Source organism: Anomalospiza imberbis, chromosome 25 (assembly GCF_031753505.1).
Source record: "Anomalospiza imberbis isolate Cuckoo-Finch-1a 21T00152 chromosome 25, ASM3175350v1, whole genome shotgun sequence".
NCBI lineage: Eukaryota > Metazoa > Chordata > Aves > Passeriformes > Viduidae > Anomalospiza > Anomalospiza imberbis.
The window spans coordinates 6,735,328-6,762,327 of record NC_089705.1 but is presented as its reverse complement, the minus strand read 5'-3'; the positions used below and the strand labels follow the sequence as shown (position 1 = coordinate 6,762,327).

At 64.4% G+C, this 27,000-nt stretch overlaps 3 protein-coding genes across 3 annotated transcripts; 1 reads left to right on the top strand and 2 right to left on the bottom strand.

Moving 5' to 3' along the window:
* Positions 1-403: 403 nt before the first annotated feature.
* On the top strand, positions 404-4,923 carry CD164L2 (CD164 molecule like 2). The gene is made up of 6 exons (XM_068172576.1): positions 404-593; positions 2,212-2,316; positions 2,645-2,722; positions 2,919-2,984; positions 3,636-3,801; positions 4,200-4,923. The coding sequence occupies exons 1-6, from the start codon at positions 509-511 to the stop codon at positions 4,213-4,215; spliced, it is 516 nt and encodes a 171-aa protein (XP_068028677.1). The 5' UTR covers positions 404-508; the 3' UTR covers positions 4,216-4,923.
* Positions 4,924-6,070: 1,147 nt separating this feature from the next.
* Positions 6,071-10,223, bottom strand: SYTL1 (synaptotagmin like 1). Its single transcript, XM_068172573.1, has 14 exons — positions 9,971-10,223; positions 9,508-9,653; positions 9,332-9,431; positions 8,994-9,033; positions 8,632-8,740; positions 8,361-8,461; positions 7,967-8,086; positions 7,350-7,516; positions 7,165-7,267; positions 6,905-7,066; positions 6,761-6,839; positions 6,592-6,691; positions 6,308-6,513; positions 6,071-6,234 (listed from the first exon to the last, which is right to left on the bottom strand). Exons 1-14 carry the CDS (start codon positions 10,189-10,191, stop codon positions 6,095-6,097), a joined length of 1,794 nt encoding a protein of 597 aa, XP_068028674.1. The 5' UTR covers positions 10,192-10,223; the 3' UTR covers positions 6,071-6,094.
* A 7,709-nt stretch (positions 10,224-17,932) lies between these two features.
* On the bottom strand, positions 17,933-22,636 carry TMEM222 (transmembrane protein 222). The gene is made up of 6 exons (XM_068172396.1): positions 22,490-22,636; positions 20,817-20,901; positions 20,128-20,159; positions 19,334-19,430; positions 18,915-19,045; positions 17,933-18,033 (listed from the first exon to the last, which is right to left on the bottom strand). Exons 1-6 carry the CDS (start codon positions 22,603-22,605, stop codon positions 17,946-17,948), a joined length of 549 nt encoding a protein of 182 aa, XP_068028497.1. The 5' UTR covers positions 22,606-22,636; the 3' UTR covers positions 17,933-17,945.
* Between the last annotated feature and the right edge of the window lie 4,364 nt (positions 22,637-27,000).

Sequence of the window (27,000 nt, the reverse complement as noted above, 5' to 3'; positions counted from 1 at the left end):
CACAGGGGGTGCAGTGTGCGCAGGTGTGCGCAGGGGGTGCAGTGTGCGCAGGTGTGCTCAGGTGTGTGCAGTGTGTGCAGGTGTGCTCAGGTGTGTGCAGTGTGTGCAGGTGTGCGCAGGTGTGCTCAGGTGCGCACAGGGGGTGCAGTGTGCGCAGGTGTGCTCAGGTGTGCACAGGGGGTGCAGTGTGCGCAGGTGTGCTCAGGTGTGCACAGGGGGTGCAGTGTGCGCAGGTGTGCGCAGGTGTGCAGCCCGTGCAGCCCCGGCTTTCCCACGGCCGATGGGTGGGTGTGTGTGTGATGGGGGGACGCACCTCGTGAGAGACCCCCACACCCCCGGGCCGGGCCTGCCGGGGCGGGGCGGGGCGGGACGAGGCGGGGCCGCCCCCCCTCCCCCGCCGCCGCCGGGGCCGCCTCCCGCGGGCGCGCAGCTGCTCCGCTCCGCTCTCCCGGGAGATCCGCGGACACACCTCCCGCTGGGACCGGGCCGAGCCGAGCCGGGCCGGGCCATGGCCCCGCCGGGCCCCGGGGCGCTGCGCTGCGCGCTCCTGTGCGCGCTGCTCTGCGCGCAGGGACCCGCTCCCACCCGCGCAGGTACGGCGGGGGGCGCGGGGGGGAACTCGGGGCTTTGCAGCTTTGGGGCAGCTGAACTTTTTTGTGGGGGTCGGTTCTTTCCCAGGGATTCCTCTCGCCCCCACGGGACTCGGTCGCCCGACCTTGGTTTGGGGGAGAGGGACCCCAGCTCCCGCTCGCAGCCGTGCTCGGGGGGCTGGGACCCCCAAGGGCCAGGCGGGTGCGCTGGGCTGCAGCGGGGTGAGCGGCGTGCGGGGTCCAGGCTCCTCCCCAAAAAGTCTCGGGATCTCGTGGACCGTGGTGGGGAGAGGGGACCGGAGCCGTCACCTCCTTCCCGAGGCGCTGCAACTCCGGGCGTTAATTATGCAAACCCCAGGCTTCCTTCTGCTCCCCCTCTCCCATCCCCCTGCTGCTGCTGCAGGGAGACGTTTCCACCCTGACTTATCCCAGCGGGACCCACGCGTGTTCCCAGAGCTCCCCCGGGGAGTGGGGCTGCCCTCGGCCGGCCCCGCTGCCCCCCTTCCTTCCCCCTCGCTCCCCACACCTGACGGCAGGAGCGGGAGTTGACAACGTTGGGCTCAAACGTCTGTTCCTGCGCCTGCCGCGATAAAAATAAATTATAAACCTGCCTAAACCCTCGCGAACAAAGTCCTACTTTCCCATTGGCTCCCGGCAGGTCTCCAAATGCTGGAAGGGGGGCCAGCGGCGTGCCCACCTCCCCCTCCCGTAGCCATGGCAATGGGGCCGCAGCATCTCCGCTTCCTGCCTTACGCCACCGGTTGCCCCCTTGGCTTTTCCTGGGAAAGAAGGAAAGGGGCTTTTCCATCAGGCGCGCATGGTTTTTAGGGAACCCCAAAAGCTGGGGGGCTCGGTGGTCGCTCCAAAGGGAAGTGGTGCGATGGGAAGCGCTGCCGGCAGGGGTGCCTTGTGCCTGTTCCGTCCCCTGGGGAGCCAACCCGGGGGAATGCCAGCCCGCAGCAGCCTCCTGCGAGCCCTGCCGGGAGGGTTTGCCCTGAGCCTGGAAACACATCCAGCGTGGGGAGCGGCTCCCGGCTCTTTCCCGGGATGGAGCAAACGCCGGCGTGGGACGCAGCGCGGAGCAGGCAGGGCCCGGCCGCCGCTCGGCGCAGCCTCCCTCGCCGACAGCCAGCGCTGTAAATTAATGATGAGCGTGTGTGGGGGAAGAGCAGCTCCGCAAACACCACAGTGACTCACCGCCGCGCCGGGCCGATGGGAACGGGGGTCCCGCGGGGTGGCCTGGGGGGGCAGAGGGGCGACACTGCTCGGGTAACCCCTCCCAGGCTGGTGCTGCCGCCTCAGCTCATTTCAACCTCCACCGAAAGATCCCAGACCCCGCGCCGGGGCCGGGGGATGTTTCCTGCGCTGTGGGTGGTGGGGGAGCCCTGTGTGAGCTGGGTGGGTGCTGCCGGCTGTGGGTGTCCCCTCGCTGGAGGGCCGGTGATGCTACGAACACCCCATCGGCACGGGGCTGCTGGGTTTGGTGCTGTGGGATGTGCCTTCGTTCCTCCTGCTGCCTCGTCAGAACTGCCCCTCCATGGGGCTGGGGGTCCAGCCCCACCCCACTGCCGCAGGGATGGGTGCTGGCCCTGCCCTCATCGCCTTCCCCTGGCTTTGGCAGGAGAGTGTGGCAAGCTGAGGTCCTGCGAGGTGTGTACAGCCAGCAGCCACTCCCACAACGGCACCGACTGCGTCTGGGTGGGCTGCGGGACCCCCGAGGAGCCAGGTGAGGGGCTCGGCTGGGTGGGCACAGAGAGGGGCTCTCATCAGCCCTCCCCAGCCCCTGTCACTGGACCGGGGCCGAGCCCGGGTGGTGTCAGCACTCAGCACCCTCGGATGCCCGGCCCCAGCTGCTTTCACCATCAGGGTCCAGCTCAGCTGTTCACAAAGCCCCTGCTCGGGGCTCTGCCCTGCGGGGTGCAGCTCTGAGCCCCCACTCTCAGACCCTCAGGTGGAGGCCCACCCCTGGGAATGAAACCTCCTTATCCCAGCCCCTCAGGTGCCCAGGGTTTGCCCGGGGATCCCCGGGAAAACTCTGCTCCCTCTTCCCGCAGGAGCAGGGAGCTGTGTGCAGAGAGGCTCAGCAGTGCGGGAGACCTGCGCACTCTACAACAGCAGCACCCTGTGCCGAGGTAACCCCAGACCCCAAAGCCCCCAGACCCCAAAGCCCCCAGGCCCTCTGGCCTTCAGGACAGGGATGCTGCTGTGGGTGCCTGGGCCATGGGGACGAAATCCCAACACCGGGACAGGGACGTGGGTTGCAGGGGTGTGTGGCAATGTTCCCTGTCACCCCTTTTACCTCCTTCCCTCTGTCCCTGCCTTCTCTAGCACTGAAGTCTCACACGGAGGAGCCTCCACGATCCCATAGCCAGGAGCCAGTGACACACTCCACAAGTGAGTGGGTCTGGGGAGGGGTGGGAGGCAGTGGGATGAGGGTCCTGGATGTCCCAGGGACCAGTGACTTGTCCCAACAAGGCACTTCCCTCTCTAGTTCACTTCCCTTTGGGAGGGATGAGCGGAGCTGACCTCGCTGTTGGCCCATGGATGTGCCTGCTGTCCCCTCTGTCACTCACAGCCCTGTCCCTGTCCCTTCTCTCTGCACTGGGCAATGCAGTGGCTCGTGGCACCCATCAGCCCTCCAGGAACAAGCCCTGATTCCATCCTTGCTGGGAACTGCCAGCTCCAGCCTGGCTGGGAGTGGAGCAGGAGCCTCTTCCAATAAGGGGGAACTGGAGAGCGCTGGGCTCATTACAGCGGGAAACCGGAGCCTGGAGCCTGCTGAATTATTGATCCCACTGGGATCTTCTTGCTGCTGGCTCCTTTCCTGCAGCTCCAGCTGCTCTGGCATGGGAAGGGGCTGAGCCCGTCCCGACAGCCACGTATTGGTGGGGACGTCCCAGCCCCAAGCTGGGAGCTGCCATTCCTCCTTGAGCAGCCTGGTTTCTTCAGGAGCCCAGATCCCCTCTCTTTGGTGGACACATCTGTAGTCAGGGATGCCAACAGCACCCATGACTCCCCAAACCTCCCATTTTCCCTGGCCACCAGGGACCACCACCACCAGTGCCCCGCTGACGGGCAGCCCCGAGTTCCGCCCGCCCGGCTTCGACACGGCGAGCTTCATCGGGGGCATCGTGCTGGTGCTGTGCGTCCAGGCCGTCGCCTTCTTCATCATCAAGTTCATCAAGTCGAAGGACAGCACCTACCAAACGCTGTAAGGGCCCCACCTGGGATCCGGGACGGAGGGGGGACCCGGGCCAAGCCCACCCTCCAGTCAAGCCTGGGGTCGCCCTGGGGGGGGGGGGGGTCTGTCCCCCCGCTGTGTTGTGTCCCGTGGCTCTTTGTGCCAGTCTGTCCCCACGCTGCAGGGGATGATCTGGGAGATGGAGGGGTTCACGTCCCCCTGCCTGTCCCCTCGCTGCTGTCCGTCTGTCCTGCCTGCTCTGTCTGTCGCTGTCTGGCTGGGTCCTGGCTCTGAGCCCCGCAGGGGGCGGGGGGCGCGGGTCTGTCCCACGGAGCTGGCCCGTGCTGCTCGGGCTGTCCCCGCGGCCCGGGATCGCTGTGTCTGATGTGGGGGCCGTGCCCCCTCTCTCTTTCCTTCCACGCTGCCAGAGAGGACAACCAGTAGGTTCTGGGTGCCGGCGGCACTGGGGAGGGGGTGTCCCCCCGCACCCCAGGGCTTCACCCCTGCCTCGCACCTCCCCGGGCAGGGGGGGCGTGGGCCCTCCCTCCTGGTTTGCATGACGGGTGTTTCCCAACTGGTTTTGCTGTTTCCTGTGAGTCGTCAGGGATGGAAAGGAGGGGGGTCCCCTCTTCCCCGCTTCTGGCATGGAGCCCCTCAGGGGGCAGCCCCTTACAGCCCCTTCTGCCACCCGGGTGAGGTGTCCCCAGTGCCCCCAGCCTCACCCTGAGCCTCCTTGACAGCACGGGGACTGCAGGGCTCCCAGTTTGGCCCCAGTTTGGCCCCAGCAGCCCCCTTCCCACTCTCAGCACCCCTGCCCCACTGCCTCCCCACAGCCTCGAGGCTCCTGGGGCCGGGGGGGTCCCCTCTTCCCCTCGTGGACTCCTGGGTGCTTTTTCCTCTAGCATTTTGGCTGGAGCACCCACCCATGCCCTGACACCCCCCGTGCCCCCCAGCCCCCCGTGCCCGCCAGAGGAGCGGAGCCAGGGCCTTGCTGTGTGCTTTTGCTGTGCCTCTGTGTGCTCTAGGGGGGCCGGGGGGGTCCCTCTCCCCCACCCTCTTTCTGTGTGCTGTTTTGGGGAGGGGGCTGCGTGTCGTGTGCTGTGGGGTGACACTTGTAGCTCGGGCTGCCCCCCATTAAACTCTGCCAGGTGGTGTCTGTGTTGTGTCCGGGGGTTGCTGTGGCTGGGGGGGTGCAGGGGATCCCCCCTCCCTCCAGGGCAGCCCAACCCTCCCCCATGGTGTGGGTGGGCACTGGGACACCCCCAGCACCCCCTCCCTGGGGGGCTGCGAGGGGCTGGGGCCCCCAGGGGGAAGCCCCCAGGACCTTTCCTGCTACGTCTCCTCTCTGTCCAACGCACCAGGATCTGAGGTCCCCGCGCCCCCAGGCTGGGGGGTCGCTGTCCCCGTCCTCCCCAGGTGAAGAGGCCGCTGCTGGTGCCACCCTGCCCGCGGCCGGACTGTCCCCCCCCACCACGACTATGCAAAGCCGGGACACCAGGGTGGGACAGCCCGGCCCGCCCGTGCCCACCCCCGCGCGGTGCCGGGGATGATGCTCCGGGGCTTTGCGCCCCCCGGCTGCTCCCAGGGGGTGCAGCTGGGCAGGGGGGCCCATCCAACCCTGAATTCCACCTTCGGCCCCACCCTGTGCTTGCCACACGCCCAGGGGGCACCCAGGAATCAGAGGACACGTGGCCATGGGTGGCAGTGGGGGACCCTTTGCTGGCCCCAGCCCCACACCGGGCAGAGCCCGAGCCGGAACGGGGGACAGAAACCAGTAAAGGATTTCCCTGTAATTCCTGGTGTCCGTGTCATTGTCACCCCGCAGCCCCAGCGGTGGGGCTGTCCCGGGAGATTCTGGTTGCAAAAAACCTTTGGGGATTTGGCTGCTCTGCCCACAGGGTGGGATTGGTGGGTGGCCCCAGGTGACTCCAGTCCTCCCAGTGACCGGGAACCAGTGTGGGTGTCCCGGTGGGACAGGGCAGCCCAGTGTGGGGTATCCCAGTGAGAAAAGGGACGTCCTGGTAGAGCAGTGCCCCTCCACCCCCAAGGGCCGCACCCAGGGGCTGGAAGGATGGTGATGGAGGGCACAGCCCCACACTGGGAGCCCTGGGACGCAGCAGCTCCAGCCCCACGGCGGAGGGAGAAGTCAGGGTATGGTGGCCAGTGCAATCAACAGCCACCAGCTGTGCCCACTGCAATAAAAAGCTGCCAGATTTGCCCTCTGGTGCCACTTCATTGCTGCTGGAAGGGGAGGGCACAGACCCCAGCCCGCACAGTGACCCCAGGTCCCCACCCCTGAGATCCCACAGCTGGTCCCTGGGGGCTACGCCCGGGGCACCAGGTTGGTCCGCAGGGGGAGCAGCGCCTCCACCCAGTGCCCCGGCTGCTGCAGCAGCTGCTTCCACACGCCCTGCTCCTCGGCCGTCGAGTCCATCCAGCCCACGGGCAGCCCGTAGCTGCTCCCTGCCGAGAGAGCACCCGTCAGCCCCCACGGGGACACTGGGGACACCCAGGGGAGCCGGGCCCTGCTCCTCACCGGTGCCCAGGCTGAGCCGGATGCCGCCCAGCTGGCGCTTGGAAAAGGCTTCGCGGTGCCAGAGGGTGAACTCGGCGCAGGCCTCGGCCAAGTCCTTGGCCTGGAAGCCGTCGTATACCATGGTGTGGTTGAAGAGGGGGTTCAGGCTCCGCTTCACCACCCGCGTCTTCTGCCGGCTCGCCTTGCTGTCATCCGGCAGCACGTAGCTGGGGTGACACCAGGGTGAGGGGGGGACACCCCGGCTGCCCCTCCGGGCGCGCCCAGGGTGTCACCCCCACCCTTACCACTGCACGAAGGCGTCCACGGTGCCGCTCTGCAGCGGGATGAGGCTTTGAGCATCCTTCACCCAGATGTGCAGCTCGCCCGTGGGTGGCATCCCCCCTCCTGCGGGCCAGAAGGGTCAGGGGCACCCTGGCACGCCAGACCCCCCCGGCTGCCCACAGGCCCCCTCACCTTCCGAGCCGGCGGGGATGAACTTCAGCGCCAGGTTGAGGCTGCCACGGCTGGCGAGGCCGTCCGAGGGGATGGGCATCTGAGGAGGATGGGGGGTTACGGGGGCAGTGCACAAACAGGGGGCTGGGGAGGTGAGGAGCTCACCCGTGGCTGGAGACTGAACCACTCGGGGCGTGTGTTGGCCCAGTCCCAGGTGCCCAGTGCCACCTCCACCTCCCCCAGGAAGAGGTTCCTGCCCAGGCTGTCGTGGTGCCACACGGAGAGGTTCAGGGTCCGGCCCTGCAGGTCCCTCTTCTCCAGCTTGTACTGGTGGGGAGGGGACACAGGGTGAGATTACCCACCCCCACCCATCCCACTGGAACCACGGGGACCCCCCAAACCCACCCCAAAGGAGGGTTAGAAACCTTGAGGGTCTCATTGAAGACAGGATCCAAGCTCCTCTTCCTCACCGCGGTCTTGCGCTTGCTGCGGTTGGACTTGTCCGGCAGCAGGTAGGTCTTGATGTACCTGGGGCCAAAAAACGAGGTGGGGGCAGTGGGGCCGCGGGGGACATCCCCTGGGCAGCGCCACCGGGGGCTGGGGCACTCACGGGTCCGAGCGCTGCTTCTTGGCCTCGGCCAGCTCCCGGCAGCGCAGGACGTGCACCTGCAGCTCCTTCTCGGCCGGCTGGTAGCACAGGGAGAACTGCACGCAGCCCCGCACGGCCACCCTGCCCAGCTCCCCCTCGCTGTACAGGCTCATCAGGCTCCCACTCAGCTGCGGGGGGACACAGGCAGGGCCGCTGGGGAGGTGCCCCCTGCCCGCCCTGCTCCAGCCCCAGCCCCAGTCCCAGCCCCAGCCCCACAGTCCCAGCCCCACAGTCCCAGCCCCACAGTCCCAGCCCCAGCTCCAGTCCCAGCCCCAGCCCCAGTCCCAGCCCCAGCTCCAGTCCCAATTCCAGTCCCAGCCCTACAGTCCCAGCCCCAGCTCCAGTCCCAGCTCCAGTCCCAGTCCCACACTCCCAGTCCCACACTCCCAGCCCCACACTCCCAGTCCCAGTCTCAGCTCCAGCCCCAGGCCCAATTCCAGTCCTAATTCCAGCCCCAGCTCCAGTCCCAGCCCCACAGTCCCAGTCCCAATTCCAGTCCCAGCCCCACACTCCCAGTCCCAGTCTCAGCTCCAGCCCCAGGCCCAATTCCAGCCCCAGCCCCAGTCCCAGCCCCGTACCGTGGAGGAGCTGAGGCTGGACACAGAGGAGCTGGTGCTCAGCAGGCTCGGGGGGGCATGGCCGTTCTGTGAGGACAGTGGTTCTGGGGGGTTCTGATCCATCTGGGGGGTCTCTGGTCTCTGGAAATGCAAAGAGGGGTCAGCACCCCCCCGGACCCACTGAGGACACCCAGCTCCCAGCAGTGCTGGTGCTTGGGTACTGCCCATGCTGTGTTGGCTTTGTTCAGCCACCCCAGGTCCCCAAAACCCCATACAGACACCTCCAGATCCCCAAAACACCACACAGCCCCTCCAAAACTCCTTACAACCCTCTCCAGCCCCCCCAAATCTCATACAGCCCCCCCCAGTTCCATACAGCCCCACCAACCCCACAGCACCCCAGCCCCCATCCCACCTGCCCAGCGCTGTGGCTGCCGTGCGCCGAGTCCGGCTCCTCCTCATCCTCATCCTCCTCCGTGCGGGATGGGCCGAAGGAGGTCCCACCTCCCGTGTCACCTGCAAGGACAAGGGCTGGGTGGGGGTCCGAGGCAGCAGGGCTGGGCAGCAGGGGGATGCCTGTTTTGGCCAGAGCAGCGAGGTGAAGGGCTGCAGTGGGGGGCCAGGAGGAGGCTGGTGAGCAGTGCTGGGGGGCTCCAGCCCCCAGCCCTCCACAGCACCGACCCCACCCCACTCACCTGCCTGGGCCGGGCTGTCCTGCTCCCTCGCTGGGATGTCACCCTGCAGCACGGGCTGTGACCTCGGGGTCCCCTCCACAGCCAGGGCGGGGGGGCTGGGCTGGGAGGAAAAGGCTGAGAAGGGGACCCCGGGCACCCCCTCCTCCCCCAGCTGCTGCCCCCAGCGCAGCCCTCTGCGTTCCTGGGGACAGGATGAGGGATGACCCGCGGGACACCCCATGGGACATTTTGTGGGACATTTCCCATCACTCCAAGTGCAGCCCGACCTTGGGATGGCACTGAGGGTGCTGCAGGGTAAACCCCACCCATCACCGGGGTTCAGGTACCGCTCAACCCCCCCACCAGGGACCCACCTGGGGCTCAGTGGCCTCCTGCACCTCCTCTGGGGGGGAACTGCGGGAAGAGACCACCATTAGTTTGGTCTAGATGGTGGACAGCCAGACACCAGGACAGTGGGAGACACTGGGATAAAGGACAGATGGACAGATGGACACTGGGATGCTGGGAGGCAGTGGTGGACAGATGGTGGACAGCCAGACCTGGAATGATGGGATGATGGGCAGACACCAGCACCATCCCCTCCACCGGGGGTTCTGCCCTCCTCCAGCCCCCTTGTGCCACCCCCAGTGGGTACCTGTGAGATGCCACCAGCCCCGGGGCACCTGTGGGGTGACACCCTCCCTTCCCTCACCTCTCGTCTGTCTCCAACGCACCATCCTCATCCTCCTTCTCCTCTGCCAGCGGCTCATCAATGGCCTCCAGGCTGGGGCCGCGTTCCAGGTCCCCCGTTCCTGGGGACACCAGGGAGCTCAGCGGGCCAAGCCCCGGCCCCGCGGTCCCTGTCCCCCCGCGCCGCCCCTCGCCTACCCCGGGGCCGCCTCCTGCGGCGGATGGAGGCTCGGACCAGGTCGGAGCCCAGGCGCTGCTGGTGGCGCTGGGCCCGGGCGTCGCAGAACCAGTCCCCGGTGAGGCTCCGCAGCCGCGCCGGGTCCGACACCGACTTGCGGAGTTTGCTGGTGGGCGGGAGGGGGACGTTGGGACCCCCACGCTGGCAGTGCCATCGGCCCCTGTGCCACTGCCCCAGAGCCCTCGCAGTGGATGGAGCCGCCCCAGCAGGGCCTGGGGGACACCAGCCACCGCCCCCCGGGCCTCCGGGACCCTCGGTGCTGCTGTGACAAACCCGGCTGAGCTCAGCGGTGACCCCATCCCCGGGGGAACAGGGGACCCTCGGCCTGGCTGCTCTGTCCCCAAGGGACGGACCCCAGGCTGACTGCTCCTGGGGGCTCCACGCTGTCCCCGGGGGTGACGCCGACAGGGACCCCCAGCCCACCTGATGCGCCCCTCCTCTCGGCGGCGGAGCTGCCAGTCGCGGTGCAGCACCCGGGCGATGGAGCTCCGCTCCTCCTCCGTCAGGAAGCTCAGGTCCAGCAGCGCCTCGGGCTCCAGCGCCATGGCGAGCCGCGGGGACAGCCCGGGGACACCCCGCGGGGCTGGCCCGGCTGGCGACACGGGGTGCTCAGCGTGCCGGGCGTGCACCAGCGATGCCAACATCTGGAGGGGCAGCTCGGCGCCGCTGGGCACGATGCCCCCCGGTCATCCCGCTGAAAGGACAAGCGGGGAGGAGCTCAGCCCACACCCACACCCTGAACACCCCCGCGACCCCCACCGGCGACAAACGCGGAGCGGGACGATGCCGAGGGAGCCCGGAGAAGGGCACAGGCAGCCCGAGGCCGGGCTCGGGGACACCGTGCCGCTCCTGCCGCTGCCGGCTCCGTGCCACGCCAGCCCTGCCCGCGGCCGCTGTTTGCCCAGCGTGTTTGCTCAGGGCTGGCTCTGCCTCTGCCCGCTTTCCCAGGGATTCACCGGCTGCCAGGGCACACGGACAGATGGCAGAAGGGGCTTGGCTGCCCCCACGATGGGCTGAGCCCGAACCAGGCTGAGACCGTACTCAGCTCATCACATCTCCCAGTGGGGTCTTGCCCCATGCCCGGCGCTGCCTCACCACGGCCCTTCCTGTCCCCGGTGTTGGGAAAGCGCTGCCTGGTGTCACCGAGGGCAGGAAATTGCAGCAGCCGTGGGGCAGGATCTGCCTGAACCGCCCCGGGCACCTCCCGGGCACACCCCAGGTTCCTGGGCACCCACAGAGCCAAGCCCTGGGGTGTCCCACCTCCACCAGCGGCCCCGTCCCCAGCCCCAAAGGTGACTCTGACCCCGCCCCACGGGTGGCCCTGTCCCAGCCTGTCCCCAGCCCCTCGGAGGGTCCTATCCCTGCCCCACAGGTGCCCCTGTCCCAGCCCCCGGGGTGTCAGAAACCCCCCAGGGTTGGGGACCCCAGCCCAGGTCCTGAGCACGGTGGGTGCCAACCCCGCCACAGCCCGCAGCAAACCAGCACCAGGGACCCCCCACCACACACAGGGGAACCCCAACACCCCCTGCCCTCCTCGGGGAAAGCTGGGACACCCACCAGCCCCCTGCGCCCGACATCGCTCTGGGAGGGGTCTCGGGGGGCACGAACCGGCTCTCCCCGGGGCCGGGAAGGGTCTCGGGGGGCACGAACCGGCTCTCCCCGGGGCCGGGAGGGGTCTCGGGGGGCACGAACCGGCTCTCCCCGGGGCCGGGAGGGGTCTCGGGGGGCACGAACCGGCTCTCCCCGGGGCCGGGAGGGGTCTCGGGGGGCACGAACCGGCTCTCCCCGGGGCCGGGAGGGGTCTCGGGGGGCACGAACCGGCTCTCCCCGGGGCCGGGAGGGGTCTCGGGGGGCACGAACCGGCTCTGCCGTGGGCGGGGGTGATGCTGCCGCTGTCTCCCCGCCGCAGCCGCTCGTATCCTGTTTACTACCGGCACACGGGGGGGTCCCCCCACCCCGGAACAGAGCCACCGCCTAAAAATGTCACCTAAGTCTGAGCCAGGCGCTGCTGTCCCCAAAACCGAGCCGTGAAGAAGCAGCACAGCCCCGCCAGGGCGCAGAGGGGTGCTGGGCACACGGCCCCCCACCCTGCACGGGGGACCAGTCAAACCAGTTAAACCTCCCCAACCAGCCGAGCTGGGGGTTGCACGTCCCCTTTTTTCATTGCAGGCAGCCCGACAAGATGGAGGGGAGGTCCAGACGACGTGAAACACCCCCCACGCCCCCTCCCCAAAACGCAGCCACGGCCAGCCCCTCCTGGGTGACCCCCACAGCCCACAGGCAGGTCCCAGTCGCCTGGAGCACAGCCCAGGGCTGCCCGGACCCCCTCGCCTCCTCCCAGCACCAGGGACCCCATCAGACCCTGGCCAGACCGCGGCCTCTGTCACAGCGTGGGGACAAGAAAAATCACGCCAAAGGCGTGACCCGGAGCCCCCAGCCCACGCTCCTCCCTGGGGAGCAGAGGGAGGAGGGGGTGTGGGGGTGCGCAGCCCCCAAGCGGGGCGAGAGGGGCCGGGCCAGCCCCCCCGGGCCGCCGGTGCCGCCCCCCGCGGTGGGCTCAGCCCCGCGCCCCCGCTTACCTGCCCCGCTGGTGGGGTCTCCGTGGCTCGGCGCCCCCCCAGCGCCCCACGGGGACCCTGGTGGGTGCGCGGTGCCCCCGGCCCCGGCCCTGGCTGGGTGCTGTGCCCGGGGTGACTCAACCGCAGCCCTGCGAGCGCCTCCGCGCCCGGCGGCACGAAAGCAGGGACTGGAGCCAGCAGCACCCGCCGGACGGGACTGAACTGGGCTGAACTGGGCTGAACTGGGAGGCGTCAGCGCCTGGGAAGGGGTGGCGCAGTGGGGATGCGCCCCGGCACAGGGGGACCCCAAACCCGGTGGAGACTCGAAGCCAAGGGTGTGGAAAAGGGGATGGGTGGGAGATGTCCCACCCTGGTGTCACACGGGGGGCTGGGGGCAGGATGTGGCTCTGGGGCTCCTGGGAGAGCGCCTGGGCTGCCCTGGGGGAACTGGGGGGACTGGTCTGTGCTGGGCATGGGGAGCGGTACACCTGCCCCCCTGCAGCGCCCTGAAGCCCCCCACCCCAAAAGCCCAGTGTGGAGCAACATCAGGCCCCTGGGGCTTTGCAGGACCCCATCCCCCAGGGTGAACTGGGCTCCACGGCCCCCATCCCATAATGCATTCCCAGCCCACGGGACGGCCCCAGCCCCCTCCTCAAACCGTGGTTCCCCCCCATCCCCTCCCACCCCCACCCCACAGCTCACCCAGCCCCACATTCCCTATCCCACGGATACATGCAGCCCCACAACCCCCGTCCTGCCGGCAGCAAGCCCCTCTTGCTCTGAACGGCCGGGGGTCCTGAGCACCCAGCACCACCCTGGGCGCTCAGCCCCACGCAGGATGGGGCCGGCAGTGCCAGGCAGGGATGCAGCCCGGGCAGGAGCACCACAGCCGGCCCTGTGCCTCAGTTTCCCTCGATGCCAGAGGGAGAGCAGCTGGCGGGGAGTGGGGGACAGGCTCCCCCCCCCATCTTTAATGAGAGATGGCAGCACTTAACGAGCACAGGACCGCAAGAAAAGGGGATTATTTTTAGCCTGGTTTCTCAGGAAATGAGACTTCAGCAGTGGCTTCGTGTGTCTGTCCGTGGGCCACACTCCCCTCCTTCTCCCCTTGCAGGGCGCTCGCTGCTCAGCTCCGGCGCGGGGGTTCCAGAGGAATGGGATCCCCGCGATCCCGGGGGTGTCCTGGGAATGCAGCCAGGCCTCTGCAGAGGGACAATGCTGTGAGGACACCTGAGTCCCCACAGGGCTTCTCATGGGCCGGGGGCTCAGCTCTGGGTCACCCCGGGTGGGCACCAAGCCCCTTCTGGGCATCCTGGACCCTTTTCCCCCGCAGCATCCAGAGTGAGGAACATTTCTGGGACGGAGAAAGGCGTGGGGAGCAGTGGGACACATCCTGCCGTGTGTCCCACCCCATCCTTGGTGGCCCAGAGGCGCAGCGAGTTTGCTGGGTCTCAGCCACAGCCTCGGGTGCTGGGGACGGAGGCTGCCCCAACCCGGTGACCCCCAGGAACACCCTGGCCACCGGCACACCTGAGCCAGGTGCCGGGCCAGCCCTCGGGGATGGTTTTCCTTGCAGGCAGCTCGTGGAGCAGCCCCGGTGCTGCAGCCCCGGCGCAGGTTCTGTCTCACTTCGGCGACGCGTGGGCAGCCCCGAGCCAGCGCTGGCCAGGGGCGAGTCCCGGCCTGCCCCCAACCCTCCCCCCCTGCAGGACTTGCTCCTCAAGTCCGGGAGGAACAGGCAAGTCTGGTTCTCCCGGCGGGAAACTGAGGCAGGAGCATGGGCAGAGACCCAGCAGTGGGTTTTTGGGCGGTGGGGAAGCCCTTGCAGCACAGCACCCCAGCTTTGACACTGCTGCGTGTCCCCCCAAGGGCATGGGGCCACCTGGGCCGTTCCTCTGCTGGGATCTCAGCCTCCCGTGCCCTCTGCCCTCCCAGGCCCCTTGATGTGGCACTCAGCGCTCCCTGGACACGCAGGAATGGTGCCACATCCCCCTGGGAGGGACCCCAGTTCCCACAGGGAGGGACCCCAGCTCTCACGGTGACAGACCCCAACTCCCTGGGGCTGGGGACCCTTTTGCTTACACCTACTTTTAATTTTCTATTTCAAATCCCCACACCAGAGCAGGGACCTCGAGGCGTTTCCAGCTGTGCCTCTGGCTGGGAATGACATTCATGGGAGGCCAGCGCCGGGTCTCACACCCCCTTCCCTCCCCTGCCTGGGAAACAGCGGCGTGAGGACAAGGAGGGATCCACAGCCTGGGAGGCACCGCAGCCCCGGCAGCTTCCAAAGCTCCCAGTGCGCCGGACATCGTTCCTGGGGGAGCCCTTTGATGCACCCCCTAAGGGGGTGACCCCTGGGACCCCTCCCCTCCGGCCAGCTGCCGAAAAGTGACCCCACTTCAAAGGCGGCTCCCCGCGGTGACACTCCCAGCCCCGCTGCTGCCGGGGGTCGCTCACACGCGGCCACCCCAGGCGGGGAGGGCTGCGGGGGGAGCAGCGGGGTCGCTCCGGGAGGAGGGCTCAGGCCATGTGGCAGCTGGGACGGATCCTGACATTCCATTGTGCAGCACTCCCGGCTCCCGGGGCTGCGCTGGGAGCCCGCGGCGGAAAGCGAGGGGAGCAGGGCTGGCGCAGCAGCCTCCTGCCCGCAGCATCTGAGTGGGACTGCCCGGCACACCCAGGCTTCTGGAGGGCTGCTTCCCTCCAGTCCCCACATCCGTGACCTGAGGCACGCGGCTCACCCCACACGTCCCACTCAGATCCCCCGAGCTCCCGGAGGCAGGGAGGATTGTTTGGGAAATCCTGCCAGGCTTGGGAGGGACCCCTGCGGTCCCGGGGGCTTGGCATCCTCACCTCACCTTCCAGCGACAGCTGTGTGCGGGACAAAGCCCGCGGAGCCGCCCGCCAGCCCGCAGGAGCTGAGCTTGCTTGCCTGGAGGGGCTGAGCAGGAGGATCCAGGTGGTTCTCCATGAAATGGCTGCACCATGAAATCCCCTGGCCTCGGACACAACCTAATTTTAAGGCTGATGCAGTCCCTCCCCACAGCTCCAGCCTCTGGATATCAGATGGAACAGAAAATCAGTGGCTACATCTGCAGTCGGCAGGCACAGCTTTCCCTGCTCCCAGTTCAGGCAGCAGACCCTGCTGGGAGAGGGGAAAATGAGTCTGGCTCTTGCTTCTGGCAGCCCCAGGGCCAGGACAGGCATCCCCTCCCCAGGGAAGATGGGGGCTCCGGGCTGGGAAGGGAAAGGAGCTGGGAAAGCAGTGCCTCCCGGAAAAAAGGACACAGCACAGACAAAAGGGAAGCTGTTCACAGCTGAAGGGAATCAGCCTTGGAGAAAAGCATCTCCCACCCCAGAACACTTGGCTGCCCCTGCCCAGGTGTCGAGACCTGGCATTAAATCCCACAAACTCTTCCTGCACTGCAGGGACAGGGAATTCTCCTGCCCCCCAAACCTCCTTCCAGCAGCAGGGTTGTGAGTTTTCCCTGGAGCAGGGAAAAGGGCGAGTTCATAAAGCCAAAGGTGTGGGAGCTTCAGGATCCGGCTCCTTTGGGTAGGAGAGGGGCCAGGGCTCTGTGGGGCAGGGAGATCCCGATCCCAAACCTGCTCTTGGCTGAGGGCTGGCAGCAGGGAAGAGATACAGCACTTGGAAATATCCACAGAAATCAGTTTATTTCCCTGCCGTCGGGATTATGAAACCACAGAAGCAGAGTTTAAATATTTACAAAGAAATCCAGCGCCCCGCAGAGATGAAGGGAACAAAGGATGAGGGATGGGGGCTCGCCCTCGCCATTGCGAACTCTGCTCTGGTAAAAAGCATCAGGAGCAAACGAGAGGGAATTTCACAGTGGGGTTTTGGAAGTCCAGGGGCCCCCCGACACCCCCAAGTCTCAGCTTTGGCAATTCTTGCAGAGCTGGTGGATAAAACGTGGCTGGGGTGGGCAGAGGGGCTCGAGGTTATTGCTGAGGGTGGATCCAGCCCCGGGGCCGGCACTCCAAGGAATCACACCGAAATCAACACCCAGGGAAAGCATTCCCCTCTCCCAGCCGGCTGCCTCGCCCTGGGCACGCTGGGCAGCGGCTCCTGGGCGGAGAACAGAGCTCGGAACACTCCGTCCTTTCAGCCAGGCTCTCTCTGATCGGGATTCCGGCGGCCCAGGCCCAGCAGCCTCCATCCCATGCTCTCACACAGGAAGGGAAGGACTGCACAGAGCAATGCTTCAGCTCCAGGCTGATGGGGAAGGCCACCATGGGGTGACAGAGGGACAACAATGACCAGGAGGCGTACGGGGTGATTTAAGAGTGGCTGAGGAAAAGGGCAAAACACAGAAACGAGCTCAAGAGGAGGGTCCAAGCCTCCCACAGTGGGGAGGGGTTGAAAACCAGCGGGCTGACAGTGAGTGGGCTCTGCAGTCAGAGGAAGCTGCAGATGTGGCAGGGACCCCAGGAAAGCTTTCCTGCTGGCCACAAGCACTCCTTGAAATGGATTCCTTGGAACCCGTCAGGTACTGGAGTAAAGGTGTGAGTGGAAAAGCTCTTCTCCCCCCTCTGCAGTCAGCAGGGACCTGCTCAGCTGCACATGACCCTTCAGCCAGGCTGGGGTTTCAAATTCCCCCTGGCTCAGAGCCCTCCAAAATCAGCACCTGCAGAGCAGACCCAGTTGTAGAAGGGGTTCCAGGTCACATCCAAACTCCCTTCCTGCCTGGCACTCAGGGACAACCCCCCCATGGCCCATCCTGCCCGAGCTGTGCTCCTCACACCAATCCCTGCACAGCACCTGTGCCCAGGTGTGCTCCCCAAAGCTCCCTAAACCTTTCCTCAGTCACCGCCCGGGACCAGCCAGGAGAAAGCCACTGCCCCAGTTTGCTGCTGCAAAGCCCAGCCAGACGGGCAACTTCCAGTGCCTTCACCTCCTCTCTCCAGCTCTAGGCTCAGGTGCTGCTCCCACAGAGGTTTTCCAGCCCCAGGCTCCGGCTCTCTGCCCCAGCTGCTGCCTGCTGGGAGCACGGGGATCAAAGGGAAACGAGTGGCTTGTGAGGACTGCAGTGCCAGATTTAGCAACAGAGAGCCCAAGGAGAAGCAGGAAGTGGCATTTTCTCTGGCACAAGCTAAAAGGGACCAAGGGCTGCCTCCCAAAGCTGCAGCAGGCTCCTGAAGGGTGCACCCTGCCATGAGCCGCTCCCAAGGCAGCCCTTCAGCTTTCCTGCCTTTCCAGGCTCACCAGCAGGACCAGGGGAGCTGGCCCTGCCACGGAGCGTCCCTCAGGAGCGTCCCACCCCAACAGCCTCCTGCCGCTGCTGGGGGGCCTTCGCTGAGTGCTGGGGCACCCCACCCTCCCAGGAAGACCCCCACACTTTCCCCTTTGGAATGTGTGCTGCTGGAGAGATGTGCCACAGGGAAAACAGCAACTCCTAGCTGGAGACCCGGGGAATCTGAGGAAGCGTCTGGTGAAGAGGAGGAAAGCAGGTGACCAGAGAGACCCTCCCAAGGCGTACCTGCTCGTGCCACTGCAGGAGGCAGAGTTTGCCTTGAGGCTTTTCTTGGCACTGAAAGCAAAGGTGCCCACCCCTCTCCTTTCCTGATCCCATTCCCACCTCCCCAGCTGCAGAAAGGGAGAGGGCAGAAGCTTCCAGACCCCTGGCACTGGGAGAGACCATCGACAGAACAGAAACAGGAGGAAAAGAAGCCAGCTCCAGGAGACGAAGATGAGCTGTCACGATGCAGTGGGGCTGCCACCTTCCCTGGAAACGGCTCCCAGAGTCCCACGCCTCCATCCTGCTGGGTCAGTCACAGTTTCTTCCTTTGTGTGCTCAGGCACTGGGGGGTCAGGGCTGCCATCACCGCAGGTGGAGGGTGAGAACCACGGTCACAATCACCCCCAGGAAGAGGACAAAGGGCAGCCAGGTCTTCACAAACCCCCCTATGCTGCAGGAGGGAAAGGGGGGAAGGTTTAAATGTGAGACACCAGCAGAGACAAAAGGATGGGAGAATAACTGGAGGAATCAGAGGGAGACAAATGCCTGACTGTTACCTGCTGCTGGCACTGCCACACACCCCGTCCTGGAAATTTGGTGTTAGAAACTGAGACTCAGTCAGGACCACAATAAATATACCTCAAACAGGGCTGGAGTCTCCTTCCAGCTTAAATTAAGTCAAAGACAAGCCCATTTCATACCTGCACAGACAGGAATGGTGACAGGAGGCCACAAAAAAGAAACCCCATTACCACAGGGCTTGTCATTCCGACTGCTGGTGGATTTAACCAAGACAGCTGGAGCTATCCTTGCCCAAAAGCAGGTAAAGAAGCTCTTCCAGAACAGGGAAGACTCCACAGAAGTGGAGCTTCATAAGCCCTTCCCTAAGGAAAACTCAGGGTTTCCCTCCCCACTCCAGTGGGAAGCTCCACAGCAGCTGGAAATCAGACCAGTTTTTATGTAAACAAGATTCAAGAGAGGGGAGGGAAACCAGTAATCCTTGGAGAAAAGCCATCCTGTGACCTTATGTTCTGACCTAACCCAGCCAGAAGACAACACAGAGTGAGATCTGCTTTAGCCAGCATTTCCCAAATTCCAGGCACTCCAAATTAGCAGCCAGAAACAGTATTTTGGGAGCAGCACCTAGTGCAACCCAGCAAGCACTCCTGCTTCTCTTGCTGAGCACAGGCAGTGACAGCACCACCCACCAGCAACACACCCATGGCTCGGGGGATGTTTCTCCCTTCTCCATGGGCCAGGTGATGCTTCAGAGGGCTCGGGAGAATGAAAGAGCCCCTTCTGCTGCCGAATGCAGGCTGTCCCTCAGCTCACCTGACGTATTTCCCGTAGAGGAGTGTGAAGAAGCACAGTTTCACCATGTTCCAGGAGGTGCTGTTATCGTATCTCATCAAGTTTAAGGCCAGAGCCACGTGGGAATGGCAGTTGTCACAGCAAAGGTTGTGCTGGAACACAAAAAGGGATTAGAAATCCTGCCCCTGAGGTCTCCCAGTCCTGGTGGAGAGCCACAGGTCCCACCCCTGTGGCAAGGAGCCAAATACTGGGGAGGGATCCCTTCCAACCACTGCAGAGATACGGAACGGTGGAATGGTGTGGGTTGGATGGACTTTAAAGCTCCTTGTTCCAACCTGGCCTTGAACATTTCCAGGGATGGGGTATCCAGAATGTCTCTGGGAACTCCCTGGAGCCTCTGGGGGATCCTCCCTCCCTCCCAGCCAGCACAGGAGCTGTACCATGCGGTGCTTGTACTCCTCGGACGCGTCGTGCACGGCCGTGTCCCAGGCGTTGGGACCAGTGGCATAGACTTTGCTGGGATCCAGTTTCCAGTACCTGCAAGGATGAGAAAAGTTTCCTTTGCATTGTTCCACCGCTGCACCTCCCCCAGTGCTTGCTCCTCCCAGTAGGAAGATGGTGGAATCACAGTCACAAAGGAGCCACGAGCATCATCGAGTCCAACTCCTCGCCCTGCACAGGCTTGGAGGACTTGGGTAAACCCAGCGCCTCTGAAACGCACGGAGCCCAGCTCTGGGGGATGAGCAGAGCAGCAGAAGGGCTGCTCAGCACGCCCGGCACCCCAGACAGAAATCACAGAGCTCAGGGACAGCCTGGGCTGCTCCCACCTCCCGAAGGAGCCTCCCGGCCATTCCGAACACAAAGCTGACCTGGGGGACACAACCCCGGCCCTTCTCCTGCCCCAGCACTGGCAGGATGGGAGTGACCCCAGCTCACCAGCACAGCCAGGCAGTGTTTACTCAGAGCACTTGTTAACACCACCCTAGAACAGTCTAGCCTTCTCTTTTCCTTTTCTCTAACAAAGGCTCCACGCAGCTCTGGTTATTAACACCACCACGCTGCTGTCATGCTGCTAAAAAGATTTAATTTAATGTGGTTTCCTGAAAAGCAGAGACACAGCGGCCACCAAGGTGAATGAGGGCAGCTGAGCACCAGGAAAAGCAATGTCACAGCACGTCTGTCCCCAGGAACTGCAGGGCAGTTGGTCGGTTTAATACAAACAGGCAGCACTTACTTCACGGGTTTCCCAAATGCCATGTTGTCTTCCTACAAAAAAAAAGGAGAATTGTCTCAGGAGGTTGAAGCCAATATTCAGGGCATATTGGGGGTGGTGCTGGAGGTCTCACAGTCGGCTGGCTGAGTGATCCAACTGCCCCAGACCCAGCCCCGGTGTGCCTGGGTGAGGAATCCCGTTGTTTCCACACTCCTGCTCTGGGCGAGGGCACCTTTACACTCCACACACAGTGACATCACTTACCTACAAGTGCCTTGGTCCCCTCCCTTTTTTTTTTTTTTAAGTGTTGCTATTTTGTTAACTCTTGGTTGCAAATGTCTCAGTCTATTAGGAGCATTAATTATCCCAAATTAAAACTCTCTTTACTTTCAGAATGCCCTGGACCCTCAGCAGCCTAAGAGGCCTGGCACACACCTGATGTGGAGCAGCACGACAGAAACAACCACGCTGAGGCAGCTGCAGGCACTTCTGCTACTCAGAATTAAGAGAATTTAAGTCCTAAACTCCTAATTTAGAGCCTGGAACACAAGATTTTTTCCCCCCCTTCTCCTCACCAAACCAGCCATTATTTATCAGGCCCCCAAATGAGCTCCAGTGGAGCAACAGCGAGGATCCCAGCCCCCTGGAAAGGCCCTGAAGGCGTTATTTGAGCAGGAGAGGGCAGGGGCCCGGGGTGCAGGGGTACTCACGGACACGAAGTAGGGCCCCGCGAAGTCGCGGATGACGCCGGCCGAGGTGCAGATGCCCATGTGGCCAATGATGGGGAACAGCCACCTGCGGGGGACAGGGCCCCGTCAGGAGGGCTCCTGGCCCTGCCCACACCGCGGGGAGCTGGGACACAAAGCCAGGCAGGGGCTGGAAGGGGCCCAGGGCGCAGGGAAAACACCAGGGGAGCGGCCCCAGGCGCCCTGGCGGGAGGCTGGAGGAGAACAGCACCCCCCGAGCGCCCTGCCCAGGGCAGGCACGGGCCAGCCCAGCCCCGACAAACGCCGGTGTGCAGCCAAGCGCAAAGACCAGATCCTGCAGGCACTGCCTCGGCAGAAAACCGGACTTTCCGCTCCAGCAACCAAAACCAGGTCACCCTGCCCGCCTTCCCATCACGCTGCAGCTTCCCACAGCAACCCAGACTCGAGCTCTCCAGACAGAAAACAGAGCTCCTGGCTCCAGGAAGAGCATTCCCTCCTCTAGAAGATGCCACTGTGTCACAGACCTCCTCCCTGATGGATGTTTACAGCCCCAGGGAGCAGCAGACCAACATCCCAGTCCTCTTCCCTCACCAGATCTGTATCCCAAACCCTTTCCCTGTCAGACCTATATCCCAGTCCTCTTCCCTCACCAGATCTGTATCCCAAACCCTTTCCCTGTCAGACCTATATCCCAGTCCTCTTCCCTCACCAGATCTGTATCCCAAACCCTTTTCCTGTCAGACCTCTATGCCAGCCTCCTCCACCACTATCGCGCAGGAGTGAATGCTCCAGGTCCCGTTCCAGCCCTCTCCCACATGCTCCAGCACCCTCAGCTTTCCTCGTCTCCCTGATTTCCCTCTCCTTTCTCCCCGAGGGCCTGAACGGCTCTGGCAGCTCCCTTCAGCTCTCCCAGCTGGGGTCAGGAATGTTAAAAAGCTCTGGGAAAATCCTCCAGCAAAAGGCTGAGGTGAACATTTTAAGCAATCACAAAAGAAAAGAGATTCAAAAAGATAAAAGAGACGGCAGGAGGGGAAGCGCAGCCTCTCCCGGGCGAGGAGAGCTCCGGGCGGCCGTCCCCGTTCCCGTTCCCGATCCCGTTCCCGGCACGCCCCACACCACAGCCTGTGCCTGACTCAGGTACAAGAGCAAACATCACCTGAGCACCCCGGGGAAGCGGCAGGTGGGAAAACAAGAGAACAAGCCTCGCTGTGCCCGCACAGCCCCAGCTCTGCACCTTCCCACGGCCGGAGCTGAACTCCCGGGCTCTCCCCGGAGCCGGCCCACGCTCGGCTGGCGAGCCCGGCGAGGCAAAGCAACGCACCGAGTCCGCCCGGGGGCCCGGGCCGCCCCCAGACCCCGGCGGCCAAGCCGTGCTCCACAACCGCTCCCCGCGTTGCCCTGGATCGCTCCCGCAGGGACAAGCCCGACCAGCACGGAGCCGTCCCGCACTCGCCAGCGCTGCGAGAACGAGCCCGTCCCCGCGCCGGGCACCCCGGGAACGGCAAGCGGGACTCGGCGGGGGCAACGGGAACCGGGAGGGGCGAGGGGGGCCCGGGAGAAGCGCGGGGCTGCCGGGACAGGCGAGGGGAGGCCGCGGGGGAGGCGAGGGGCTCCCGTCCCGGGCCCGGCCCCCGCCGCGCCGCCCGCCCCCGGCGCGGCCCCGGCGCCTCGCTCACGTCAGGACGGGGATCGGGGTCCACACCACGCAGTGCGGGAAGCGGCCGCGCTCCGCGTCCGGCGCGGCGCCGGCGCCGCCATTGAACTGCTTCATCCCGGGCTCCGCCGCCGCCATGCCCGGGGCGCGCCCGCAGCGCGTCACTTCCGGCGGGCCGCGCGCGCTTCCGGGAACCGGGGAACCGGGGACGGGCCCGGGACCGGGAATAGGACAGGACCGGGAATAGGACCGGGACCGGGAATAGGACAGGACCGGGCCCAGGCCCGCACGGGAACGGGCCCGGGAATGGGAACGGGACCGCACTGGGAACGGGCCCGGACCGGGACCGGGAATGGGAACGGGACCGCACTGGGAACGGGCCGGGAACACAACAGGACCGGGAACGGAACTGGGAATAAGACCGCACCGGGAACAGGAATGGGAATGGGACCCGGAACGGGCCCGGACCGGGAAGGGGAATGGGAACGGGCCGGGAATGGGACCGCACCGGGATGGGGCCCGGGCCGGGGCCCCGGGACCAGACCCCAGGTCCGGCCCCGACCCCCATCCCAGCCCGGACCCCAAAGCCCGCCGGGCTGGCCCCAGACCCGCCGGGCTGGCCCCACACCCGGGTCCGGAGCCCCGGGACAGCCCCTCCTGCTCCCTGCGCCCCTCACTGGGGCCACCACGAGCCCGGGGCTGTCCCCGAGGCCAGGAGCTAGAGGAGCCCCCGTAAAGCCCCCGAGGGAACACAGGAGCAGAAATCATCAGAAATCATCAGAAATCATCAGAAATCATCATCCCACTGAGCCTCCCGGGACGGGGGAGGAACTGCCAGAGCAGCAACAGCATTTGCAGAGGGAAAGCAGAGGGTTAGAAAAATAACAACTGCTTTATTAGGAGGTTAAATTGGAACTACACGAGGGAGCTGGAGAAATGTGTTTATTCCAGATTTCCACCCACCAGAACGCACTCGGAGCACAGAGAGACCCCTGGGGCTGGGGGAGGCACAGGGAGGCCAGGGCTGCCCCAGCCCAGCCAGGACAGGGCTGTTCTGCCCCGGGGGTGCAGGAGAGCTGCCGGTGTCCACCTTCCAGCTCTGCACCCTTCCCCGTTTTCCTTGGAACCCCGTTTTCCTCGCCCAGGGGCCGTAGCCGTGCTTCCCGTCCAGGCACGGAGCAGCCAGGGCTCTCCAGGAGAGCTGGGATGTCGCGCTGCCCTGCCAGGGCCTGGGAGTGAAATTAGCAGTCCTGGCCCCTTCCTGCACGTGGTACAGGGGCAGCGCAGAGCCAAGGTGGATCTGGGGACGGACACAGCCCGTTCCCAACGCTCACCGCAAACCTGCAGCTCCCATTTTTCACCCACGTTCCTCTCCTTCACCAAAGGCTTCTCCCTGCTTCGTGCCCTGCTTTCCCCTCCCTGCCTCGTCCCACCTGTTAGGCTGAGTCTGGCCATGGCTGTTCTGTGTTTCAGGACAGAACAGCACTTCACAGCGAGCTTTAGAGCCCTGAGGCCTCCAGGGGAAGGCCCGGGAGATGGGTGACCTCTGCCCGCCTCGCAGGGGCCACCACCTGGGGTCCTTCCCTTTGGAAGGGCCACTGGGGCAGCAGAAGATGTCACTGAAGTCTCCTGTCAGGGTGGCCTCTCCCCACTCAAGCCACAGCAACTCCCGTTGAGCGTTCAGCTGTCTGATGGAAAAGGAACCACAAAATAGTCTGTCTCCAAAAGACAGAAAGCTGAGGAAATCAAACACGTGAGAGCGAAGCCGTGGCTGGTGCTTTGGTTTCTGCTTTCCTCTTTCAGGACAAAGAGTAATGGGTGCAAACTGAAAGAGGGAAATCAGATTGGATAAGAGGAAGAAATCCCTCCCTGTGAGGGTGGGCAGGCCCTGGCACAGGTGCCCAGAGCAGCTGGGGCTGCCCCTGGATCCCTGGAGTGCCCAAGGCCGGGCTGGACACTGGGGCCGGGAGCAGCCAAGGCAAGGTGTCCCTGCCCTGGCAGGAGCTGGAGTGAGATGCTCTCTGAGGTCCCTTCCAACCCTTAACATTCTGTGATTCCATTTTGGCACTGGGGATGGGAGATGCACACAAAGCTTGTGTTTCAGTGAACACTTTTTGTTCGACAAAGAAAAAAAAAAACCCTGGCATCGATTTGCTCCAGGCCAACATAAATATCAGAGATTGTGAAAAAGCCACAAATGAGGGCCAATGTTCACATCAGCTAATGTGGTCCTGGCACGTTTGTCGGATTAGGCAATGGATTTGCTCTTCCTGCTCGTGGCTGGGAGGCTGCTAAGCAGGATATCACCAGGGAGCAGCTCCTTGGCAAAGGCGCAGAGCAGGGACAGCTCTGACAGGACGTATCCCCGCAGTGCCACCTCCCGCCTGGGCAAGGGGCAGCTCGGACTCTTCACTCCCTCGGGAACCAAGTGCAGGAAGGCAAACCCCGCTGCCGGAGCTCGGGAAGAACACAGCTTTCCCCAGGCTGGATTAAAAAAAAAAATAATAATTAAACCCCAAATCAATAGAGCACTGGTTTGCTGTGCGGCTCTTTGTGTCTGTCGGGGAAGCACAAGGGCTCTCCAGCCCCGGCAGAGCACGGCTGAGCTGGAGCTGACAGCAGGGTCTTCCTGGTGACAACTGGAAAGCTGCTGCTGTTGTGCTGCTATTGATCTAAGCAGAATACAAAACACCTGAAGTCAGCAGGGAAAAATAGCTGCAGTTGGAAAAGGAACTGTGGGGGGGCGGACAGGGAGGGGAGAGCAGGTAAGAAGTTCTCCATGCATAAAATTAAAGGCCAGGGTTTTATTGCAGCTCTCTTGCCTGACTACAGCACTGGATCGATGTGCAGAGCAGGAATGGTGCCATCATTGTTTGTGCAAGCTCTCATTTGAGGAGAAACAAAAGGGTTTGCCAGGGACTTGCCACCGATGGCTCCTCTGCCTGCCCTCGGCCAGACACGCTCAGGACAGCGGGGACACGTCCCCGCTCCCGGCGGTGCCAGCGGGCTCCTCGGGCTCAGAGCCGTCCTGGGGGGAGCCACGGGGCGATGGAGCGCCCGGGGCTCGGCCCAGCCCAGCCCGGAGCCCGGCCCGGCCGGAGCCGGGCAGCTCCCGGTCGCTCCCATCGGGCTGGGGCAGAGCCCGGGAGCAGCGGGCGCCCGGCCAGCTCCTGCTCGGCAGCGCTTCCCTGGGAACCTGCCCTGCTGTGACAGCTCCAGCACCGGAGAGGCACTGCCAGAGCCACACACTCCGGGAGGAGATCCCCTCCCCCTCCCGACACTGGCAGCAGGAGCTGGCTGGAAATGTCACCGAGCCTGGGTGACACCGGCCCCGCGTCCTTCCCGGCCCGCAGCGGAGCCTGGGCTGGGCGGGCTCCTGCTGCTCCCCTGCTGTGGTCTGTGCAGCCCGAGAGCCTCTCCTGGCTCAGCGAGAGCCCAAACGCCCCTCGGGGCTCTGCTGTGCCACTCACACCGCGCCACGGGACGCGCCAGGCTCAGCCACCCTCCCCAAAAGCGGCCCTGAGCCACCCCGGCTCTCAGCTCCAGCCTTCGGGGCTTTTCTCTCTCCCCGTCACTGGAAGCTGCATTTCCTCCTCCCCCTCTCCAACCCACACAGCCAACCCGCAGGGCAGCTTCCCTGGCTAAAGGAAAAGCCACCGGTTTCTCAGGGACAAGGGGCACACGTGGAAGCGCTCCCAGAGCCGAGTGCTGGTTGCACTGCTCAGCCTTGAAATCCAGGACAGAACCCAGCTCCCCTCCGGGCCCCCCAAGGGGGTCCCCATCAGCCTCCTGTCCTGCAGGCAAGGCCTGAGCAGCCCCAAGGGCTGAGCTGCTCCCAGCACCCACAGCAGGCGCATTCCAGCACCCTGCTCTCATTTTGCTCACACGCAGGACCCATCTTGAGCCCTCTGCAGTTTTGTCGCTGGCACTGCCAACAGTTCCATCAGAGAAAAGTGAATTTGTCAGTCAGGCTGCAAATATGTTCCTCCCCCCACATCCCAGAGCGTATCCCTCCTCTGCCTCCTCAGCCCAATCCTCTCATCCTAATGACAAATAAAACTAATTTTCTGGGTCCTTCTACCCATTTCCACCCACAAATTCAAACACTCAGCTTCCAACCACTCACTCCAAGAGCTGACCCAATTAGCTGATTGCCAATTCCAGCTATGGATGCTCATTGCTTTGTTACAGCAGAACTGCCTTTTAAAGCAATAATTTATATCAGACAGGATTTGAAATGAAGAGGCCTCAAAAGACCTTCGGCTGAAAGGTGTCCAACGGGAACTTTTAAGAGAAGAGTTCAGATGGATTCTGAGAATAACAGCTTGGTTTTCTAACTCTCCCTTAAGGCCTGCAGATTGGACAGCAAGGAAATACTTGGGAGGCTTTGCAGCAGGAATCCGGAGGAAAAAGTGAGTTTGTGAAATCCTTTAGCAAAGGAACATCTCTGGACACAAAGGCTGGTGGTGGGCGCACCGTGTAGGGCAGGGGATGTGCTGCTGCTGACACAGGAACCCCTCGGGAGCTCCCTCA

Excerpts from the sequence above, each read along its gene's own strand:
- CD164L2 (XM_068172576.1), top strand. The coding sequence starts at position 509 with ATGGCCCCGCCGGGCCCCGGGGCGCTGCGCTGCGCGCTCCTGTGCGCG. Across the intron at positions 594-2,211 it reads ACCCGCTCCCACCCGCGCAG|GAGAGTGTGGCAAGCTGAGG; the intron begins GTACGGCGGGGG and ends TGGCTTTGGCAG. Across the intron at positions 2,317-2,644 it reads CGGGACCCCCGAGGAGCCAG|GAGCAGGGAGCTGTGTGCAG; the intron begins GTGAGGGGCTCG and ends CTCTTCCCGCAG.
- SYTL1 (XM_068172573.1), bottom strand. The coding sequence starts at position 10,191 with ATGTTGGCATCGCTGGTGCACGCCCGGCACGCTGAGCACCCCGTGTCG. Across the intron at positions 6,840-6,904 it reads GGTTCAGTCTCCAGCCACGG|ATGCCCATCCCCTCGGACGG; the intron begins GTGAGCTCCTCA and ends CATCCTCCTCAG. Across the intron at positions 6,235-6,307 it reads CCGGCTCAGCCTGGGCACCG|GGAGCAGCTACGGGCTGCCC; the intron begins GTGAGGAGCAGG and ends CTCTCTCGGCAG.
- TMEM222 (XM_068172396.1), bottom strand. The coding sequence starts at position 22,605 with ATGGCGGCGGCGGAGCCCGGGATGAAGCAGTTCAATGGCGGCGCCGGC. Across the intron at positions 20,160-20,816 it reads CGGGGCCCTACTTCGTGTCC|GAAGACAACATGGCATTTGG; the intron begins GTGAGTACCCCT and ends TTTTTTTTGTAG. Across the intron at positions 19,046-19,333 it reads AGGAGTACAAGCACCGCATG|CACAACCTTTGCTGTGACAA; the intron begins GTACAGCTCCTG and ends TTTGTGTTCCAG.